General features: G+C 40.2%; 4 protein-coding genes across 5 annotated transcripts; all 4 read left to right on the forward strand.

Annotated features, from left to right (window-relative positions):
• The first annotated feature begins 4,836 nt into the window (after positions 1 to 4,836).
• On the forward strand, positions 4,837 to 6,815 carry jun (Jun proto-oncogene, AP-1 transcription factor subunit). Its single transcript, XM_029430301.1, has one exon. It carries the CDS (start codon positions 5,112 to 5,114, stop codon positions 6,093 to 6,095), a length of 984 nt encoding a protein of 327 aa, XP_029286161.1. The 5' UTR covers positions 4,837 to 5,111; the 3' UTR covers positions 6,096 to 6,815.
• A 3,438-nt stretch (positions 6,816 to 10,253) lies between these two features.
• Positions 10,254 to 13,122, forward strand: caiap (CARD- and ANK-containing Inflammasome Adaptor Protein). The gene is given in 5 exon segments (XM_029429606.1): positions 10,254 to 10,865; positions 10,867 to 11,047; positions 11,091 to 11,172; positions 12,078 to 12,300; positions 12,391 to 13,122. Coding segments are annotated over 5 exon segments (1,785 nt in total). The 3' UTR covers positions 13,078 to 13,122.
• A 1,801-nt stretch (positions 13,123 to 14,923) lies between these two features.
• Positions 14,924 to 18,315, forward strand: LOC115007590 (uncharacterized). Its single transcript, XM_029430525.1, has 5 exons — positions 14,924 to 15,068; positions 15,362 to 15,402; positions 15,491 to 15,565; positions 15,666 to 15,855; positions 17,009 to 18,315. The coding sequence occupies exons 1-5, from the start codon at positions 15,002 to 15,004 to the stop codon at positions 17,584 to 17,586; spliced, it is 951 nt and encodes a 316-aa protein (XP_029286385.1). The 5' UTR covers positions 14,924 to 15,001; the 3' UTR covers positions 17,587 to 18,315.
• A 13-nt stretch (positions 18,316 to 18,328) lies between these two features.
• Positions 18,329 to 21,483, forward strand: faslg (Fas ligand (TNF superfamily, member 6)). 2 transcript variants are annotated; one of them, XM_029430526.1, is made up of 5 exons: positions 18,329 to 18,507; positions 19,576 to 19,821; positions 20,438 to 20,480; positions 20,567 to 20,626; positions 20,708 to 21,483. In XM_029430526.1, the coding sequence occupies exons 1-5, from the start codon at positions 18,355 to 18,357 to the stop codon at positions 21,127 to 21,129; spliced, it is 924 nt and encodes a 307-aa protein (XP_029286386.1). In that variant the 5' UTR covers positions 18,329 to 18,354; the 3' UTR covers positions 21,130 to 21,483. The 2 variants fall into 2 exon arrangements, with proteins under 2 accessions (XP_029286386.1, XP_029286387.1); XM_029430527.1 differs by having other exon boundaries at positions 18,461 to 19,821.
• The last annotated feature ends 2,066 nt before the right edge of the window (positions 21,484 to 23,549 follow it).

Genomic DNA, 23,549 nt, shown 5'->3' on the forward strand with positions numbered 1-23,549 from the left:
TCACTTTTAATGATACCAACACAAACACAGAGAGCACTCTGAGATTTTACTGAAAAGAACTGCTGAAACAATACAACTGGGTCACAGCCTGTTTCCATCACAGGGGAAATCCTGCTGCCTGGACAACCACTGATAGGAGTAAGAGAGAGAGAGAGAGAGAGAGAGAGAGAGAGAGAGAGAGAGAGAGAGAGAGAGAGAGAGAGAGAGAGAGAGAGAGAGAGAGAGAGAGAGGGGAAACACTGACGGTTGTGATGTGGGAAAAAAGTATATCATTTAGAAAGTAAGTAAGTAAGGGGGGGGGGGGGGGGGGTGCAAAAGATAAGAGAAAGGCAAAGAGTGTGTAAGGGGTATAAGTGAAGGACATTTGGAATCCAGTCCAGAGGGAAAATCAGTGCAGAGGTGCAAGTCAGGAGAGAGGGGGAGGATGTATTGATGAAAAAAAAAAAAAGAATACAACTAGAAGCAGGGGTTGATGGGAGGAAAGGCCAAAGACAACTCAGAAGGCCCAATTGTACCACCTCAGGTCAGGATACAGCTGAGCAGGAACACAGTATTTGAAAAACATGTTAGTTTGTGTTAGAGTCTTTGTTCATTATTCATCTTGAAAATAAAACACAGATGCAGAGAAAGGAAGGTGAAAAGGAGTTGAATCATCACTACGAGTGCGTGTGTGTACAATTAAATTAAAAAGCAGGTGTTTAAAATGTGTATTAAAATTGTTACTATAAAGTTAAGACTGTGACCGAGCAATATTAATGCGGAGCAAACACATGTGCGCATGCAGCTTCTTAAGATCATAGATATTATTGTATATGATTAAATGTCACAATGACAATTTAACTTGTTGCACTTTGTCTACTAAAATGTGTTGACCAGAAACATTTTGTTCGATTTTTAAGGATGCCAATGTTGTTCTACCGGTCGGTCTGTCTGTCTGTCGGTTTGTTAGTCCTAAGACTAAGATATCGATACAACTGTTGTATTTTCTTTGAGATATGTTACAGATGTTCATGGTCCCCACAGGATGAATCCTAATGACTTTGGTAATTCTCTGACTGTTCCTGTAGTGCGACCAGTGTGTCAGAGTTTACACTTATCCTGTGAAATGTTTCTATCTACTTAACGGATTGACACACAATGTTATACAGACAATCATGGTTCCCAGATGATGTACCCCAATGATTTGGTTCACTGGCGATCTGAGGTTTTAACAATTGCGATGAAGTACACACATTCATGTCCACGTCTTGATGAATTATCATAACTTCAGTGATCCTCTCATTGTTTTAATCTAATCTTTCTAACTTGCTCAATACTTTAATTTATGACCAAAATACCTGCAAAATTCAATACATTATACTATATGTGCTTATTTAGGATTAATTAACACAAGACTCTTCTATTTCTCTGTGAACGTAGATACACCTAGTTTATTTCTGAAGAATGGCATTAACCAAATGATGTACAGTACATAAGAAACAGACCCAGCTTCTGTTCATTTCTGAAGTACAGCATAAGCCATATTTTTACTACTGATTCTGGATTTTCCACAGATGGAAAGTACCAAAGTACTAAGTAAGTTATCCTACTACTTATCCATCAACCCTGCTGTAGTTAGTTGCTTGCAAAGTACTGAAAAACCTCATTTCCAAAAGTCTTGAGAGGCTGCAGCTCCACAAACCAGAAATAATTCAATAAGAACACCAAGTTAAAAAAAAAAAAGAGTCCCTGTTTTACTGGTGGCAGTGAAGCAGCTAAAATCAGTTCAATATGCTCTGCTGCCTGACTTAGAATCTGCACATCGTTTATATAAAACAGATTATTTAAAAAATCCATATTGGAAAATATGATTTATTATATAGAAGTTGTATGTGGCTACTTTTTGGCAACATTTATCCACACTGTTAATAATTGGCTTCTCACCTCTAGGCTTATCCTACTACATGTGAGGACAAGAAATACTGCAAGTGACCACAAATGACCAAATATCCTCCCGAACCAAGACAGCAGCTTCCCAACCTCATGTTGATTTGTGACTTAAATGGTAGGGTTCCTCCATGCTAATGCTCCCATACATTCTTACAAAGAATATTACTTTGGCACACTACAATGCTGTGGTTACCCCTTTATAACTTCACGCATGGCGACCAAGGAAGAAAAGCAGACCCAATTCATCCAGCGCTCCAACCATATTGAAACATTTAAGGGTTCTATATTAAACACTATTTAAAAGTATATAAAACAGAATTTACCAAGGTCTGACATTTGCCATGGGATTTTACTCTAAAAGGAGCTTTAATTTAAACGAGATAATAACTTTAAATGAAATCATATGTTTTATCCTAACTTAATTTGTCTATTTAGGACAATTGGTGAAGTCATACACGAGGATCCCTGCTGTCAGGCGGGGGGGGGCACTAGACCACTTATGATTCTTTCATGTGCTTTAATTCGGAAGAAAAGCAGTCATAAATAGATGAATGAGCAAAAGTGGATAAATATTTCAAAATGTGCCCGTGGAACATTGAGTGTAAACAAACAACTTAACAACTTGTCCTTATTCTGCTTCCTCTTATTTCGTCCCAGAGTGATTGATACGAAAGTACGACAAAGTGAATGTAACTGACAGAAAATGCAAGAATAAGAAATATTGTAAGTTTGTCCACAACTCCTGGGAAAAATGCAAGAAAGTAAACAAAAAAATGCTTTAAAAAAGGTTTGCTGTTTGTCATGTCAGTCCTAAGAACGTGGAAGAAGGACCCACTTTAACCTTTCCCTCGTGTGTATAAAGCAAAGCAATCTTCTCTCAAGCATTTCAAGCAAAAAAAGAAACTGCACAAGATCAGTTAAGTCAACCTGTTAAATCAGATGATATCTTTATTGATTGCAGTGGTTTGACATATACAACAGTACATAAAGACAACATTAGCAGCCATAAAAAGTCAGACTGTGGTGGTGTTTTATGATCTGGTTCATCCTCCTTAGGTGCCTCTCTGAGCCAGCCAGCGCCAGGGGACTGATTTACTTGTCACACAAGGGGGACATATTTAGACGTGGTGTGCTGGAGATAGTAGGCGGTAAAGCTGGCAGGGCAGAAAATGACCCAGACAGTGGGAATGTGGAGGACTAGAGGGGAACACGTAAGACACACCGGTTAACCTCCTGCCATTAAACCAGCTGTGATTTCTGACCAAGGGCCAGGGGACAATGGACTGCACTACACTAATTACACACCCTGACATGGATAATAGGAAATGTACTTGCTCTTTATGAGGACGAACAGACGTCTGTAGATCTTTAACAATGTGTAGTTGTAGCAGAAATAAAAGGTCTTAAATGTTGCTTTTCAGACGTGTGGTTTATGTAGTGGTAAAAGCAAAAATGTGCTATTAAACCTGTCTCCTAATGACCACAGGGCGGAAATATTGCTAGGTACCAAAGTACATGACTCAATAAAATGGAGTTGGCTCTACACTTCAGGTAAATATCAGAGCTTTAATGCATTTCTTATATAAGTAATTATGTTTATGTTTATATTAACCTGCCTAGGTGTCAAATTTTAACTCCCACTAATCAAAACTTGTGTTTTCTGTAGTGATATATAAGACTATTTATAAGGGACCACCAACCAGAGACCACCGTGTTGTCCCAGACTGAGAAGTAAAATGACAAGAAGACTTTCCACCATGAGTGCACATACACACGGAAAAATATATAATTTGTTTTCAAATGACAGTTTTTCTTTCACTTTTTCCAAGTGTTTTGAGCACACAGCTTTCTCCACTTCTAATTCACAGAAATTAGAGCTCCGATTCAGCTTGGCAGAGAATAGAATACTAGATAATAAAATAATAATAACAATAATAATAATAATAATAATAATAATAATAATAATAATAATAATAATAATAATAATAATAATAATAATAATAATAATAATAACAATAATAATAATAGAAGTTCTAGGAGGTATTTTTAATGTATTCATGTCATATCAAATAATAGGGCTATTATGAAGTTGGTTGAAAGTGAATAAACTTGACAAATACAATAGAATATAATAGAAGTCATTTACTTTTATTGTATCACAAAATGGTATTTTAAAGTCAGACAAACTTGGAAAACCATAAGTGGCAAAATAGAATATAGTTTTGTAAGAATAATCTTTTTTACTGTATCACAAAATAGCTGTTGAAGCCATATTAACAATACTCCCATTCAAGAATATATATAAACATTCATTTTTTAAAATATATGTAAAACATATATGCACTATACTACAATATAGGCTATAACAACAATAAATATGTTAAAATATAAATAAGAAATATGTAAAAATATGGTTAGGCCAACAACAAAAGGCTATATAAGAACAGTGTGAATAATAACAATAATGTTGAGAAATGGGATCTATGATTAGGCATGTTAAAAAATATAATAAATATGAATATAAATTGACATGTAGCCTACAGTATGAATACATACATGTGGAACCAGAGTATTGTAGACAGAGATGTAAAATAGAGAAACCAAATAAATGCTGAGAAGAGAGACGTACCGCGGCAGCACTGGCTGTCCCGCCACTGACAGCAAAGCGGGTAACCAGATATTCAAACACCATACGTCATCCCACAATGCACCGCGTTTACGCTCTCCTTGCAACATTACCTCATCCCACAATCCACCGCGAGATTAAGAATCTTCTGGGTGGTCGTCAAGGCAACGCGCCTTATCGGGAGGGCTGGGCCTCGCTCCGCGACACGCCCTTCAGCCAATGGGAGAGCCCCGTCATGACATCATGGCTATTTTTAGAGAGGCAGCGGCAGCAGATAAGGTTTGCCTCCACGCTGCAAGGCTCAGAGTATATACACATCGAGGCAGAGGAAGAACCACAGACCGTGTCGGTACCTGACAAGAGAGGTTAGAGCCACTCGCCGCTTTTCATTCACTGACTCAACTCTGGATACTTTGGCAAAAACTAGTCCGGATTCTCAAGAAGAGTGCACACTCAAAGTTTGGAAGCTTTTACGCACAGAGAGGACGTTTGGAAACCAGTGTTTTTCCCTCAATTGCTTTGTAAAAGACTTTGTATCTACTGTGGCTTCTCTTCCATGTATACCAAGATGGAAACTACTTTCTATGACGACTCGCTCAACGCTTTCTCCCAGCAAGACAACGCCGGCTACGGATACAGCAATCCCAAAGCGCTGAAACACAACATGACACTGAATCTCGCCGATCCGACGGGCACTTTGAAACCTCACCTCCGCGCCAAAGCCAACGACATCCTCACCTCTCCTGATGTGGGCTTACTGAAGCTGGCCTCTCCGGAGCTGGAGCGGCTCATCATCCAGTCCAGCAATGGACTCATCACTACCACGCCGACTCCGACCCAGTTCATGTGTCCCAAGAATGTCACCGACGAGCAGGAGGGCTTCGCTGAGGGGTTTGTCCGAGCCCTGGCTGAGCTCCACCACCAGCACATGCCGGGCACACTTAATGTGAGTGTCACCTCAGCTCCTCAGACAAGTGTGAACACTGCCCTGCTGCCTGTGTCATCTGTTGCCGGTACCACCGTTTACAACAACAACGCAGCCATGCGCTCTGACTCGCCGGTTTATGAGGACTTGGACTCTTTCAATCCGGCCATCAGCACCGTCTCGGCACCGAATTACACCACCTCAGCCCCGGTTATGTCCTTCTCTGCTGCGCCTCCGCAGCTTCCCATCTACGGACAGTCACCCTCCGCTCAGCTCGCCCGGCTCACGGCGCTCAAAGAGGAGCCCCAAACCGTGCCTGAGATGCCGGGGGATACGCCTCCTCTCTCCCCAATCAACATGGAGAATCAGGAGCGCATCAAGGCCGAGCGAAAGCGGATGAGGAACCGCATCGCTGCCTCCAAGTGCCGGAAAAGGAAGCTGGAGCGGATCTCGAGGCTGGAGGATAAAGTGAAGAACCTCAAGTCCCAGAACTCGGAGCTGGCGTCCACCGCCAACATGTTGCGCGAGCAGGTGGCCCAGTTGAAACAGAAAGTGATGAACCACGTCAACAGCGGGTGCCAGCTTATGTTAACTCAGCAGCTCCAGACCTTCTGAGGTGTTGTCATCAGCGGCGGCAGAGAGAGAAAAGACTGTTGAACAAAACGGACTCGTCCTGTGAGAGTGAATGGCTGTATTTCCCGAAATCGTGACGGGATTTGGGATGATGTGGCGCGACACTGGCAGGACCGGGACCGCACTAAAGTTCCTGAGTGCCACGCGCTCCCAGGTGGTGAGTCCCAGAGATGGGCTCGGGGCAGTGACAGTAGCCATGAACCAGAGGGGGCATGCAAGCAGGACACTTTTCTGTTTCGTGCTGTTTTTACAGAACTGGACAGGACTGACGTTTTCTTGATTTACACCCAGCTCTGCATGGACCTGTCTTGACCATTAAAGGAGAAATTCAGTATTAGAGGAATTATGAACATGCAATAGAGACGTTTCTTGCTGTCGCCACAATGGTTTCAAACTTGGGCATGTTGGCCAACTCTAAAAGACTGAAACGTGGTAACAAAAGCTGCCTGACTTCTGAGTTACAGTACAATGTACCTTTTTCTTTATTGTAAGAAATCCAGTTAGAAAAGCTTCAAGATTTACTTGTTTTTTTTCTAAAGTTGCTTAATGGGGTTTCACTCATTGTTATATGTATATACGATCAACTTGGAGTACTTATGTTTACCATTTGTAATAAGAAATACTGTATAATTTTTTTATGTTTTGTTTTCTGAGTACTTCAGAAACTAATCGATATTTAAGAAATAAACCAGATAAAATGAAGCAACATCGCCTCTGTGTTCTTGTAAGTGTGTGACAGAAGAAAAAAAAGTGGGTGTGCCATGTCAGGAGCTCAGACAATAAAACATGTTGCAACATGTTGCAAGAGCTGCTAGTTCCCAGTACCTCAAGGTAAATTCCATTAGTGCTTGTATTGATCCGAGCTAAGTGATTGTGTTTCAGCTGAGAGACCAGGCTCACTTACTACTGAAGGAGGCCAATCCTGCAAGAGTTGTAGAGCTTGAGATCTCCACTTTATGTCTCAGCCCACACAGACTGTGTCTGAAGTGTAAAATATTATACAAAACATCCCATTGTTCTCAGGTACATGGTGTAACTACAACACTGTTACAGAGTTACACCATGTTGAAGTCGGTAATAGATCTCAACTGAAGACATCTGAGGTGTTACTGATTTGACACATAACGGAAAAATCACAAGTCATCCTCCATTGCACCATGCAGTTATTCAACATTACTCCCAGTCCTGTTGTTTAAGAAAGCTCCAGCATGTCGAAACAAACTCAGTAAAGTCTTGGGTCCTAAATTCCAAAATAATAGATATAGGCTACATCATAGATAACACATTACTGAATATCCACTCAATAAAGCGTAAAAGTACCATCATGGTTTTGGGAGAGAGTATACCGTGTACTATTCATACATTGTCGCCTATTGTCAGTGTACTTTCGATGAAAACAATCTGTAAAAAACATTCTGTCCTCTTCCTCTGAGTTAAGCTAGAATTGTGACAAATTTACCAAAATGGTTTGAATGGAAAGGCATCTGTATCAGGAAGTCTCCTCTCTGAAAAATGAGCTTAAAGGAACAAACAATAAACACAATGTGAAAAAAATAAATAGCTCTAACACCTAAAAAGTGAAATCACAAGATAAGAGCCTTAATAGGCCCTATATGTATGATGACATATACTGAAAGTAAGGAAACTATTGTTTTCACAGTAAACCAGCAAACATTATAAGCCACATTTCTGCTTAGTCACTAATTACAGCAGGTGAATGTTGCGGGACAGGTTAACTATATCATTGAGGTTATACAGTATTATGTTGGACACTCATGTGCGTCCTGCTTATAATGACACACTAGAGGGCGACACAGACTGATTTACCTGAAAGAAGAAACGAACTGATGCTTGTTTCAGTCTTCATGTGTCCCCTGCAGCTTGTATTGGCTCATCAGTTGTTGTTTTAAATTAACACAGACCTTGGTTATTAAATATGGAGGCTTGAAAGATTGGTTATCGTGATACACCGTTTAGCCTAAATGTGATATAAATGTGCTTTAAATGCATAGTCATGCCTAATACTATTTTGTATTTTTTTCTTTCTTTTTATTATAATTTTATTATAATTTTTCATTGTATATTTTAGCTTATAAATCAATAGGGAAGATTTCCATGTCATGGTTTGACACGTAAATGCATTTAATTAAATTGTTTTATATCAATAAATTCATAAACAAATGGAATCAAACTAATTCAATATACATTATTATTTATGCAATTAAATTATAAACCGATAAAGAGATGGTATTCTAATTTGTTTGTCAGGTCCTAATAGAATATATAAATTACTATTATTATTATTATTATTATTATTATTATTATTATTATTATTATTATTATTATTATATTATTATTATTATTATTATTATTATTATTATTATTATTATTATTATTATATATATATTATATATAATTCTAAATAAAATATTGGCTCAAATTTCGCTATAAATCTACTTTACTTTTATATTTCTCAAAGTTTGTGCAGCATTACATCGTTCCCGGAAAGCGGAGTCCTTCTCTACCATATAAGGAGAGGGAGCGCTCGGAAGATCTACGTCACGACGGAGGGGGCGTGTATTACGGGAAGTGAGTCGACTCTATAATCTCTACATTATACGGTGAGCCTTAAGAAGTTATCCGAGGGGGCTACTGGACAGCTCAAGGGCAAATCAATGAAAAGACTAGAACGGCAAAAAGATTGGATGTAAAATAAAGAAATTACTTGAAATGAATGAAAACCCACTTTTCTAAATCCACAGTAACTGTTTGGTAGCCTGCTCTGAGGGACTGCACCTCTGTGGATATTTAAAAAGAAACCTTAGACATATCTTTTTAGCCTGGCTTTATAAGGTGCCTAATCATTTGCTGATTTAGTTTTCAAGTGTAAGCCATTGGTTGTAATACTATTTATTTAACCCCTTGTGTTTATATATTCTAGTGAGTTCTATTAATTTATAACATTTTATTGTTTGTTGTTGTACTTTTTAGTCTTGCAAAGTCTTGCAAGTCTTGCATGTTTTTTTTGTCTGTGCTGTTTTTAATCTGGCTCTGTGAAGCATTCTGGGCTGCCTCATTGTATGGAAGATGCTAGGCTATATGAATAAAGTGGTGTATGAGCTTGTGTTTTGTGCAAAATAACACAAGATCATCAAAAATAATGTTTTAATTATGAGATAGCTTTCTCACTCTCACATATAGGGGCATATTGGCGGCTAGGCCTATGTATGATACAGAGATTGAGCAGAATGGGGTTGTCCAGGGAGTGCACCATCTCTGCACCCACACATGGTTAGCTACAAATAAAAAAAGGCAAGAGAGGAGACGAGAGAGAGAGAGAGAGAGCGAAGAGAGAGAGAGAGAGAGAGGGGGGAGAGAGAGAGAGAGAGAGAGAGAGAGAGAGAGAGAGATATAGAGAGAGGAGAGATAGAGAGAGCAGAGAGAGAGAGAGCGAGATAGAGAGATAGAGAGAGAGAGAGAGATTCGAGAGCTAGAGATAGAGAGGAGGGAGCTATCTCACGAGAGATCTCTATGGAGAGAGATATAGATATATAGATCTCTCTCATTAGATGAGGACTATCTCTCTCCTCTTCTCTTCTATATCTCTCTTCTCTCTCTTCTCTCCTTCTCTCTCTCTCTCTCGGTCTCTCTTCTTTCTCTCTCTCTCTCTCTCTCTCTCTCTCTCTCTCTCTCTCTCTCTCTCTCTCTCTCTCTCTCTCTCTCACACACACACACAACACAAGATTATTTGAAAGAGCTCGAAATAAGAATTTAATTACAAGCGTCTATCATAACTGCCATGCTACAGAAATGCTAATGAATTATGCTAATTGTTAGTTGGTCACATAATCTCACAAAGGGCAGGTTGAGCTGGATATATCTGTCTGGGGAATGGCTTCTGTCTGTATTCTGTTGCTGGGTCGAGGTGTGTTACTTAGCAATGAGGTATAAAACACACACACACACATGCTCATCCTCACACACACACACACATGCTCATCCTCACACGTCAACAAGATACTGCAGCAGCCATTTTTTTTTATGAAAAGGGAAAGACGCAGCTAAATGACAAACGTCCCTCTTTACCTTCTGGATTTAATTAAGCTTAGCAAGATCTTTAGTTTCCCAGCGTATTTAATAATGTTCGATAAACTCAAGGGTGTTGATGTTCAAGCGGAAGCAAGTTATGTCAACCCCTATGCTGTGGATGTTATTCAGGCAAAGAGAAGGGATCTAGTTTATGGGATCTCACATACTGAAGATCTACTGGATCTTCTGGTCACAGAGGGGGTCATGACAGCAGCAAAGAGATCCATCGTTTTGACCATCAGGACTCACAAAGATCAAAACTCCAGGGTCCTGGAGGCCAGAGGTGAAAGAGCATGTCGGAAATTCTTCTATCTGTGTCTTATGTTGGCAGAACCCGACCTCTATCAGCGAATCAAGACCTATGTGAGTGGTGTGAATGAACATCATCGAGACACAAGGAGACAGCTGATTGGATACTTGCTGGTGAGGGACCAGGAGGGGATCGTTGAAATTATTGAGAGAATGGTCCCTCACAAGACTTGTACTTTATTTGCCACCAAAGGAACTAAGAAATCCAGCCCCGAGAAGGAAGACAGAAGCACTATGCCACTTTTGAAATCAGATAAGCACAAAGCAGCACAAAGTAAAGCAGAAAAGCTCATCCACATGATTGCTAAAGACGGGGAGCTTGCACTCCTGGAGGAGCTGTTAGAAGACACTGACACGCTAAGAGGTTAACGCTGTCAATTCCTCCAATGAGACTCTGATACATGTGGCTGCTGAGTATGGTCACCTGTCCATCATTGAGCTCCTGATCCGTAAAGGAGCCAGATTGCGATTGCAGGATAATAATGGTCACACAGGTCTTCACAGAGCAGCCAGCAGGGGTTACACTGAGATCATCAGTACTATTGCTCCTCTCTGCTGTTAAACAGAACCATGAGGGAGTGGTAACCGCTCTCATAGACAGCGGAGCGAATGTGAACATGTTAGACAAACAGGGGTCCACTCCTCTGCTGTTGTCAGCTGAGCTGGGGGCACACTGAGGTCTTCAGGTAACTGTCCAGGATTAGACTAAATGCTACTAAAATAGACACATTCAAGTTAAGGGACTTTGTTGCTGCACACATTGCTGTCTGCCACCGTGTGTTTTTATACAACCAAAAAGGGGCAGATATTGTTCAATTGTACACATAGTCGCTTTAAATTAAGCTGCTGTTTGGTTTTTAGTTTTTATTTTAGCAGACAGCAAGCAATAAGCAACAAACCATGACAGAACATAGAATATAAGCATATCTAAAACGTCCAACACACACAGCACACACAATGACACAATATGATGTGTATAATGTCTCTATTCTTCTTCGTATTTGAAAATCATATATTATTTGGTCATTACTGCAGCTCTTTTCTAGTTATTGATTATGTATGTGTTTATATGTGTCCAATTTAATTTTGTTGGAGAGTCATCCCTGCATGCTCAATGGCTAATAAATGCATATTTACTTTGAGTCGGTCCCTTTTCTATATTTTCCAGTTCATTTCCTCCATTTCAAATGTTATCAGGCCATTAAATGAAGTTATTTGTGATAATCATCCTGATAGATGTGGATCAAACGGGGGCTGCTACACAGACTAATAGACGGTTGAGTGAGAAACGTAAAAACAACACAGTTTGTGTCCTCTCCATTGCTTTAGACCTCCTCCCAAAAAGGAATTACTCTGTCATACTTCTTCACCCGACTTCTGCTGTTTGCTCCTGTCATAATACAGTCACTAGAGGTCGGTGTCGTCTTCTTATTCCTTATTTCACTGCTCAACCATGTGAATCAATGATAAAACGTACTAGCCAGTGTAGCAGCAACCTTATGACCCACATCTATCAGGCTGATTACCACTAACCATTAGCCTATGTATTTGTAAATCTCATTTCAGAGTGCTGGTAGCAAAACAGGCCAAACTGGATGCTACTTTACCCAATTTCTCTTCAGCGTTGCACCTGGCTGTCCGCAGTGGCAGTGTTCCCATAGTGCATACATTGCTGGAAAAGGGATTAGACCCCAACCCTACTGGACCTCAAGCCCAAACCCCTCTACACCTGGCAGCTCGGTGCAATAGGCCAACATTAATTGATATGTTGTTAAGAGCTGGAGCACAGGTAATTGTCAAACCAGTTGGTCATTAGTGTCCATTTTTGAGACTTTTGTATATGTTTGAGGGGACTGAGACTTGTGTGTCATTTCTGTAGGTAAATGCAATAGCCCAGGATGGGCTGACCCCTCTACATATAGCCAGTCAGCGGGGCCATGCAGACCCAGTGATCCAGCTTCTTCAAGGCAAGGCTGACCCAGGAGTCAAATACAGGCTGGGGAGGACAGCCTTACACTGGGCAGCCTCTTCCCAGGATGAAAGCTGTGTGGTAGATTTGCTGCTGTCGGTCAAAGCTAACCCAAACACCATTGATAACGAGAAAAAAACTTCCCTCCACCTGGCTGCTTTGGAAGAGAAAGTAGATGCCGTGACCTCTCTGTTGTCCCACAAGGCAAAGGGAGGAGCTAAAGACGTAGATGGCTCCACGCCTCTCCATTCTGCAGCAGCTGGTGGACATGCCAGCGTGGTTTCAGCTCTTCTACAGTTACTCAACAACAAGGGCATAGAGGAGAGGAGTGCATGGAGGATAACACCGCTCCATGCTGCAGCGGAGAGGGGCCACGATAGTGTGGTGGTGCTTCTTCTGGAGGCCGGGGCAAAGGTCAACAGCACAGATCACAGTAAAGACACTCCTCTGCACTGTGCTACTCGAGGTGGACACCAGGAGGTAGTGAAGAGACTTGTAAACTGGGGCCATGCAGGGCACTTGGGACTGCGGAAGAAGGTGAATCTGCAGGCTACCAATAATGTGAGGATTGCAACTTTACTCATGAGTTTCTTATGAAATGAAGGCAGAGGAGTTAAGAATGCAAACGGCGGGAGTATTTAAAGTCAGTTTAATGATATTATCTTTTATCTATCATATGTTCAGGGACTCTAATCACTGGTGAAAGTGTTCTTCTTGAAGACTGAACACAATAAAATAATAACAATAAAATCCCAAATCTGAAACAGACCTCCATCAATGGAAAAACAATTTCAAGTCAGAAGTATGTCCTCTTAATTAGCCATGAATCTTACAGACAGGTCTTGTAGACTCATGATGGTGATATGTACATGTTATGTTAGGACTATAGATTTTTCTTTTGTGATGTTCAGTGCTGATATATATATATTTTATTTTATTTGTAATGTTGTTCAAAAGAGGTTTTGCAATGGTTGCTATGTGTCCCCCAATACAATCTGGTATTAAATACGTAATATCTAGATCTATTCCTAACCCTAGATCTAGATCTAGATTATCGTCTGTGGATGGTAACTGCTGGTGACTCACATTCTGCCTTTCCGATTATGGGTTTCTGACTTCCACTGAAAACAAGTTCATGGTGTGATTTTTTTTCTCACTCAGGTAGCTTTCGCAGTTATTAATAATTCTTTTGCATCCTCCCCCCGCATCACTTTTCAGTTGTGTTGCTGTTTTGTTCAATCAATGTTCATGTATCAGAATCTTTTTGGTCACAACAATACATTGTTACATTTTTACAATATGGCCCAAAGTATAATGATTTTATATAAAACGTGTATAAATGCAAACACTATTGATCAGAAACAGATAGCACATAATAAATCAAAGACCTGTAGGCAACTTAATTTCCATTGTAGTGACACACGAGAGAGCCATGGAAATACCTTTACAGTAGTCTGGAATACATTATTTTTAAGAATTGTATTAATATAGTCATTAAAATTATTTGTAAACAATTGTTAAATGATTAAAAAATGATATTATAACTCAATGTACTGTATATATTCTGTTTTTAAATGACTATTTAAAATAAAATCAATGTATTTATTATTAAAAGACAGAAAACTTAATAGTGAGTCATTTCATGTTAGTTTTTAAACATATTTTACTAATTCATTGATTAATCACGGATTAATATGTTTATAGGCTGCATTGCTTTTGGGTATGTGAGTGCTTAATAGTCTATTTAAATAGAAAAATACAAAACAAACTTAATGTGTTACTAAATACATTCTAAAGTTCAATAAAATTGTTCAACAAATTTGCATTACACCATAATACATTTATTTAGCTCACACTTTTATCCAAAGCGGCTAACAATAACAGCATTTAACCATGTCAGTACAACCCCAAAAAGTGCTTTTTAAAAACGTGTTTAATTTTTTCATGTGTGTATGTATGTAGCTTAATGTAGTTACCTGAATTTACATTGACAAAGAAACTGTATTTAATGTGGAATTGCCATGTCATGACCTGATCCTCTAAATCCACCTGTGTCAACAATTTTGATCCGGCCCGCTTATGAAGTAGGCCCATCTAAGTGGTTAAATAGCATGCCAACACTTGATGCCTTGTATTTACCATGCCATGCATGCCAAAAGTCAAGGACATGTAATACATGATTAAATATTTTGATAAATGAAATATCCTACATTGACTTGTCATATTCAGGCCTGTGAAACAGGTTGTTGTGTTGTGTAACTCCTCTTCTTTTTCCAAGTAAATTTAATAATTGTTTTATGTTATTTCTACATACAAACCAGAGGAACAGAAACACTTGACCACGTAGTGTTTTACATGTAAGTGCACGTGTATTGGTATTGACCTATCGTATTAACGTTGGGGAGTTGCTCTCGCAGGTATGTTAGTATCACGTGATGGATACTACTATGTGTCACGTGACATTGTTTTGTATGGGACGCCGCGGTGACGGTCTTGCAGACTCTCGGAAGTAAAGCTTGAAATGGCAAGAAACGAGGAGAAACAGCAAGGGAAATTGAACAGACTATGGCTCCAGAAAGAGAGAGAGGGTAAGCAGCCAATAGCCCAAAACATACGCAGTATTTAATTAATATTTGTTCAATAAAAACACCCTGCGGCTTGACGGACTGTTAGCTACTGTTAGCTACTGTGATGCTAACTCACTGTTGTTAGATTAACTCCAACTGGTTGAAATGAAAGAAAGAAGATAACTTATATTTTACACTAGTTATACCTTCCTTACAGTGCTTCTTTATATCCTGACAGCTAACATTCACCATGTTGCTCATGGTAAATACTGAGGCACCTAAACTAATGTTTTATTTTAATATATCATTTGCAGAAGGACGCCTCAAAGATGTTCTTGAGCGGAGACCCAAGCTGGTAATGAAGAAGTTATAAATTGTTATTAATAATTTCAATCAATTTACTTTCTTTGCACTAGTTTTTCAGCTAATCATTTTCTCTGCAGTCTACTCTTAATTCAGCTTCCTCTGTGAAAAAGTGGATCCTCAGCATCAAGAATGAAATAGAGTATTATTTGCAGGTAAGTGACTTGTGAGGAAAATATATTCTACAAAGGTGGTTTCACTCAATTCCCTGTTTTTAAAGTTGAATGATATCCATTTTTGTCTTTTCCCACTCAGCAATCCCAGCTGTTTCATTACCCGGAGAGGAAGATAGCCGAGTTCCAGCTGCACATTGAGGCGTTAGAAAAAGAGTACAAACGCTTCATCGCCAAACTACGGGTTCTTGACCCAACATGCAAACACAAGCCATGGACTCCTCGAGCATACTGCAAAAGAAGAGCAGACGCACATGACTCTCCAAGTATCGGTCAGTATGTTAAAGCTTATGACTAATCTCTCATATGCAGTAAAAACGTGTGTCCTTATTAGCCAACAGGTTCACCAGATGGTCTACTGGTCAGGCTTACAAATAGAACACCGCAAGGTTGTGGGTTCAACATATCAGCCTTTCTTACCCTGTGCATAAACCACAGGTTACAAACTTCTTTAAAAAAAATACAAAAATGTAAATTGGTCCGTTATCTTACACTGTCAATGTACGTCCAGTAAAAGAGTTTGCTTTTTTCACTGACAGGCTCAGGGTGTTATTATAAGTGTCTTGACAACACTATGGAAAGGACCCTACAGAGAAATAAAACACTTTACGTTACCTTGAAATGAACCTGTTTGTTATTGTGTCTATCCAAGTCTTGCACGGAGCAGTCTCGCTCTGAATGTTACGTCGCGCCCACATTGTCAAAATCTGCTTAATTTTCAGCCATGACATTGAAATCTTTTAGATAGCTGAGCTTTCTGTACTCCAACACAACAAACTAACAACACCGACACTGCTCTCACATTTTCACCATTATCTTCCAGCAAGAAGTCACATGACACAATAATGTTGTCAGGTATATATATATCCATATATAATAACAATCTGAGCCTCTCAGTGGCAAAGAACAAGTACTTTTAGTGGATGTACATTGAAGGTGCACAGTTTCCCAGAGGATTCTGGAAGAATCTGGACTCACGGAGATGTCTGTGTTTTATACGTTAAAAGGTAAATAAAGAGGTTGACACTGTAAACGTATATAATGTGTAGCAAAGGGAGTAAACCAGTTGAAGGGCCACAGGGGCCCATTGTTGATCTCATACTTTCAAAATATGGCCCTGATAGTTTAAAACATTTACAAGAATGGTGTGCCAATGTTATTTTAGACTATTTTAATTCTGCTATTTTTATAATGGTACTTCAGACTCATTTACGTCTACACTGTGATTATTGTACTGTAAATGCTCTTATTCTGTCTAATCTTGTACTTGTGTTAAATAGGGTCCAGGTTGAGAAATAACGAAGTTACCCTTTAACTTGCTATCACGCTTGTCTAATCACCTTTTTTCATTTTGGGTGAACTATTCCTTTAAGACACCAACAGCTGACCTTTCATCGCTCTATTTATCTTCACTCTCATTTACAGTTAAAAACCCTCGGCCCTGTGAGTCTCATGATGGTGGCAGTCTGTTGAGTGGAAGTGAGAGAGACTTGCCCAGCAATTGGACAAGATGTCACAAAGCCTCAGTGCCTGAGAGATGGGAACCTCTCAGCCATTCGGAGAACAGGGTTCAAACCTCTGTCCACAGCAACCTAAACTCAGAAACCTCAGAGGCCGTCTGTGCAGACCAGGACCAGCCCCTCTCTTTCGACCACAGAAGGCTGGCGATTGCCGCTGCTGCGTTCAGAGGGCCACCAGTTCAGCGAGACTCCTCTCAAACACAGAGCCTAGCCAGGGTGCTGCAGTCTGGCCTGCCAAACCTTGTTAACGCTTCATTAAGGCAAACATTTTCAACCCAGAGCAGAGACACACAGAATCATGATGGTGCATCGATGGGATCTGTTGTTGGACAGAAAAGTGTCGTCCAAGAGCGTAAGTCAGACTGTGAAGCAGCAGAAAGGATACCTGGGAAATCATCCAATACTGGGACGACAGAGGAGAGGACAGGCCATGTCCTGGGACTAGACTGTTACTCTTCTTCTGATGAGGAATGTGACACATGATGCTTTTTGATCATGAAATGTAATGGTCTACCGCATTTTGAGTTCATTCAAAGACTTCCTCATTTTTTGATCGAAGATTTTCTTGAATTTCTAGGATTTTGTGATTTTGAGCTAAATTGAACTCATTCTTTTAGACATTAAGACTGTGGATCACAATCTCTCCATATGTAATTGCTACACAGAGAAGCTGAATATTCACTCAAAAGTCCTGCGTAAGGGAAAATGAATCTTCTCAAGTAAGATATGAGTAATGTCATTCATTTCAGGTTGAGAAATGTATTGTGAATTTCAGGTTACTTTTGTGTAATCAGTCATGACCGCACCAATCTCCATTATGCAACAGAGTGAGAAAGCTATACTTGCTGATTCAGTGATTCATTTTAGCCTCATTAACTGGAGCACACTGAACACTACCCGGTTAGACCCCACAACCCCTCCCTCCCACTTAACCCACTCTGTGCTGCCTCTGCCGTTGCTGCTGCGAGGACCGCATGACACTTCTGGGAAACAGACACTTCAGCTTGAGTGCAGAAAGCCTGTGCAGTTTATGGTTAAGTTTGCCCTTTTAGTTGAAACTCTGTATGCACACTACAAGGTGGGGTTTCTTTTGTCTCTGCAAGTGCCCAGAGAAAGGAAATGAAACTTTTGCAACAGTGGACAGAGAGAATGCCTGAGAGTTTCCTTTGCAGGTACCAACATAAACACAAATAAAGAAAGAATACACTTTTACACAATGCTGTATACAAGACTGGCTTAGCATCAAAATTGATGCAAATCAAAAACAGTTGTACTTTAGGCCTGCGTGAGACCGCACAGCTGCAGCACCCTCCCCTGCGATGCTGCATATTTCTTGCATTAAGTTCCATCTATGAGGTCGGAAAGATGCCCTTTATCAAAAACCACCAAAGCCCGTTAAATGGTGTAAGTGGATTTTATTTATTACCTAACATAAGAACTGATGGAAACCTTTGCAACCACAATGAAGGTGCAGCGTAATTGCTCTGTATCCCACGAAACGAAGCCTATAGTGGCAGAAAGACCACACTGGCATTTACTCCTCACTGAGTGATGTGTACGTATTCAGCTTTCTTGTAAGTTCCTCTGTGAGGTATCGGTTGGGGTTAATTCTCACCTCTTTTAAAGTATCGCTATCTCACGCTATCAGCTTTTCATAAGCAGAGACATCCTTTTCATGTGGCATCTACCCACCAAGAATACGTGTACCACTGAGACTGCTGCATCACTGTTTACTCACGCACTGCCGTATAAAGACAGAATAAAACATATTAATAATAATAATGCATTATTAAATGGTTTATATACTAGAGATACATATTCAGATTCAGGGCATGGTTCAGATGTGAAGAAGTGCTATGACACCCCTGAGAGAAAAAGAAATCCCCAGCAATGTTGGAAAGTGTGTTACCTGGCCACAACACCTGTTGCGTTGCATGTAACATGCTGGGCAGGGTAATGTGTTCGTCGTTGCTCAATCTTTCCTTTCGTGGAATTTGTGTAGAAGTCTCGTTCTGATCATGACATGGTGGTTAGTGAGGTGGGGGTCATCTGAAACCTCTAGCTTCCTTTTCCTTCAAACTGAGCTACAGTTTGCTTTACACACACTAAATAACCCAAACTGATGAAGCTTAATAAAGTTCTGTAGTTATGTATAAGTATGCATCATGCAACACATACTTCTAAACATGTACTTACTATGCAGCAATGCAGGGATAAAAGGGTGGTTTGATAGTTTATAGGCTAGTGAAAGTTAATGATAAGTAATGTGCACTTGTCTATTGTCCGTGGTACGTGTGGGAGGGATTTGTAGGTGGTGAGAATGCCTTGACAGCTGGAGCTTCTTTCTTTAAGACAGAGGTGCTCAGACAAAAGTACACACCTCCTTCGTGCAGAAGCGATAGATGCACACACCGTTTGTCTCACGGCAGGACCTGCACCATGAGCTGTGACCAGAGTTATCCTTTCCCACAGGTGTTCCTTGTGGATGGAGGTGAAGGTTCGCAGCACTCTGCCCAGCCACCGAATCTTGTGCCATGCTGGTCCTTCCCGCCTGCCCAGGAGAGGGCGAGGAGCCGCAGGAAGAGTCAGGGCTGCATGGGAGTCAGCCCCGGTCTGGCCCTGATCGTGCTGATGCTGTTCCTGCTTGTGTTTGCCGCCCTGGCGTTTGAAGCCTACCAGATTTACAACATGCAAGAAGAACTGAGAGGGATGAGACAGGTAAGGGGCCACAGGGTGTGATGGATATGGAAGTGAACATTGAGAGTGACAGAAAGAAAACATAAGAGAGTTTGAAATTCAGTGAGCTTTTACTGTTTTAATAATAATAATAATAATAATAATAATAATAATAACTTTAATGTTTTAAAACTGCAGCAGTGTGTGGGAAATGTGACTGCAGTGTGTAGAGGGTCAATAAGTGGTAAAGTGATGGTTGTTTGCAAAGTACTGTGTGTAGAATATTGCTTCTTGTAAAGTTTTAATGGGGGCGAAGCCGCAAATTAAAAAGGTGTGACTTTTACCACCTTTGTATAAAGAGATGCAGATTCTAGAGGTGTAAGGTGGGAGAGTGGAAACAGCTGGAAAGTTAACACTGCAAAGTGTAATAATGAATTCACTGGGTTTTTTTTACTTTGACATCATTTAGGAGAGTTCATAAACTTCAGCTACATTTAAAATTGCAAACAAGGGCTCAATCTTTACATCTGTGGTCACCGGTCCGGTGAAGACAGGATTTCCTCTCTAAACTGAGAGGGCTTCTGGAGGAAAGCTCTGAGGCATGAGCGTCTGTGATGTGGTATTGACATTTCTCTGTTTCTCTTGTTTGTTCACAAAGGTTAATCCTATGACTGAGTTTAATGCACCCGAGAAGCAAATTGGTAAATATAAACACTTGTCACCACACGTGAATTATTCCCAACAAAGTCAAAGAGGTGATGTGAGTCTAATCTGATTGTTGTTTCAGGTGATGAACCTGTGTTGCACAGAGAAGACAAAGAAAACAGACCTGCAGCACATGTGATAGGTAACATAATACAAATGTAACCAATGATTCTGTATCCTACACAGGACTGAACGAGGTCACATTGTTTCTCCTCTCTTGCAGGGCGGATTGAAAAAGAACGATTCCCTAAGACTTTGCGATGGGAGGCGCAGACAGGTCGGGCGTTCATATCCGGAGCAGTGTCTTACAGGTTTGAAGATGGTGCCCTCCAAGTCAATGAGAGCGGACTGTACCACATTTACTCCCGAGTGGAGTTGATCTATAAGGACTGTTCCTCTACATCATCGTTCACTCATTCTGTATTTGTGAGGAGAGGAGGACGCTCAGAACCTCTGACCCTGATGGAGGCCCACAGAGCAGGTTTCTGCTCTCAGCAGCAGCAGGCGCACGCCTGGACCACAGAGAGCTACCTCGGCTCCGTCCTGCAGCTGCAGAAATCCGACAGAGTTTTAGTGAATGTATCTCACCCCATGTATCTTAGTCATTCAAATTATGCCAATTTCTTTGGTCTCTATAAGATCTGAAGGCTTCGTGTTTAGTGTCATGATTTTACTCCAATGACAGAATATAAACTGGTCAGTATGTGATTGCTGTAATGTAGCCTGTAATAACTGCACTCACAATGGTCTGCAATGGTAAAACCCAGGCAAAATATTGCATATCTTCTTTATTGCCAGCTTTGAAACTGGTGGTTAAATTAAACAAATCTTGTGCCTTTTGTTGAGTCAGTTAACACTAACACGCTGATTTAGTTGTAGCCTTTTCAAAAATATTTATTTTAGTGTGTGTATGATACATGTGATGTCTAAATGTGTGAAACAAAAGTGTTTTTATGGTTGTTTGGAAGTAAATAAAGAGATAATTTAAGTTGATTTTCATTTGGTGACACGGAGACATGCTTTGTTAATCAAATCTGAAAAAGTCATTTGTGTGAGCAGTGTGAACTCCCACATGAGTTTTGTTCATGACCACTGGAAAGTATTTAGATAAAGACACCAACTCAAATTTGGTTTGTCTCCTGATAATGAACCTGATTTCCATATTTTCCATTGATGTTCAGCAGAAGTCTAAAACAAGTATTTTTTGAAAAATGCAGTTAAACTCAAAAGTAGCAGAAATGTGAGAACAGTTTTCAGATGTAGCCTACAGACCACAGTGCAGTACTCTTGCATCGATGCAGGGCTTTAGCTGCAGTTTAACACCCTCGGTTCAATGTTCTTTTTCAGTGCACCGCAAACATTCATGTAAGTGCAGTGTGAGATGTGCTGGCTAGGCAATGAGGGGACTAAATAGTGTCAGTTCTGACGTGTGTTTCCTTCCTGTGTGAATATCACAAGGGTCTCGCTTCTGTGCAGGTCGCTTTTTGTGAAGAAGTTACTGATTCCTTTTATCCACGTGGCTAACTTCTAAACTCGTATGTTCATTTCTGTCTGCAGACCTGGTGTGCCGAATAATCCTTTTTAACATGAACAAACATAACGTGTGTGTGTCAGTCATTCTGGGCTAAACCACAAATTACTCACTGAAACTCCGTTGTTACTGATTACTTGTTGTGTACTGTTTCCCATCAGCATGTCAGTGCATCGAGTTGATTTGTGACGGAAATTGTGTAGAGTATAATAATTATAAATGTTTTTTATAAGCGCACTTTTCGCTAAGTGCTTGAGCATCATCGCCATTAATGTGTCATGTTTTAGAACAAATAATTTCAGAAAGCATGTGAGTAAAAGAAGAAAATGAAAAAACATTTCACAAAACAAATCAATGAAATGTTTCCCTCTCCAAAACTACGGAACTATCTGGACACTCTTTATGAGTAGAAGCACAGACTTGAGGGTGTTCAGTGTTGTACTCAGCAACTTTATTAACCCTCCTGTTCTCCTCAAAGTTCTTTACACCCTGTATCCTCTGGGGTCTGGGACCTTTTTAACACACGAACACTCATACAGGTATTTTACCACAGTTAAGATAATTCCGAATTCCAACAAACACTGCAAATCAACAGATTTGTGGTTGCATCACTTTGTACTCATCACGATACTGGCTGTTCAAAGGGACACCTTGCCTACAATCTCTCTTTTGACTCAAAAACCCACAATCTGTGTGTGTGTGTGTGTGTGTGTGTGTGTGTGTGTGTGGGGGCTGTAAAAACTTCTCTGTTTCCATCTCAGTCCTGACACATGAGACTGACAATTCATAGTGTTGGCAGGGGTAAAATACACTATGCTATTGATAGTGGCAAAAGCATGGTGACACACCTGTGTAGATACTTTTGTGTCCACTCTGGTATATAAACAAATAAACAACATCAAAGTAAATTATAAAAAATTTAAAAACATCTTTATTAAAAGTTCATAATCAACAAAACTGTTAGGACTGTGTTAGCATGGTCTCATCAGATTTGATTGACAGTGACCAAACTACCCACCAACTGTCTGTCTGTTCTGACTCAAATGTTGTTCGAATCCTGATTTGAGCACGAAGTACAGGAAATAACTTTTTTCCTATCTGAGCTCCACCCACTTGAAAAAACTAAAATCATTGATAGGCAATAGGTCAAATGTGGCAAAACTTTGGCAGAAAATAGTGTGTTTGTGTAAAATCCAATCACCCCAGAGTAAGAAGGGGATTGAGGAATACGTTTCAGGGAACCTTAATACTACATATTTGAGATAATGGTGTGCTTCCAACTTGACATGACATGGCATGATTGTACACAAAGTCCGATCCATAGAGGATTGTGTTTCCAAGTTTGTTGAGCTGGTCTGTGCAGAGTCCTGACCTCAACCCCATCCAACACCCTCGGGATGAACTTAGAGACATACCTTATAAACCCTTAAACATCAGTGTTGGGAGCACCAGAGTGGGGGCAGACCACTGCACAAGGTCTTAAAATGCCACGTTCACATTATGTGTGTACGAGACAAGATAAGATAAACTTCTA

This window comes from Cottoperca gobio, chromosome 4, assembly GCF_900634415.1.
Source record: "Cottoperca gobio chromosome 4, fCotGob3.1, whole genome shotgun sequence".
Taxonomy (NCBI): Eukaryota; Metazoa; Chordata; class Actinopteri; order Perciformes; family Bovichtidae; genus Cottoperca; species Cottoperca gobio.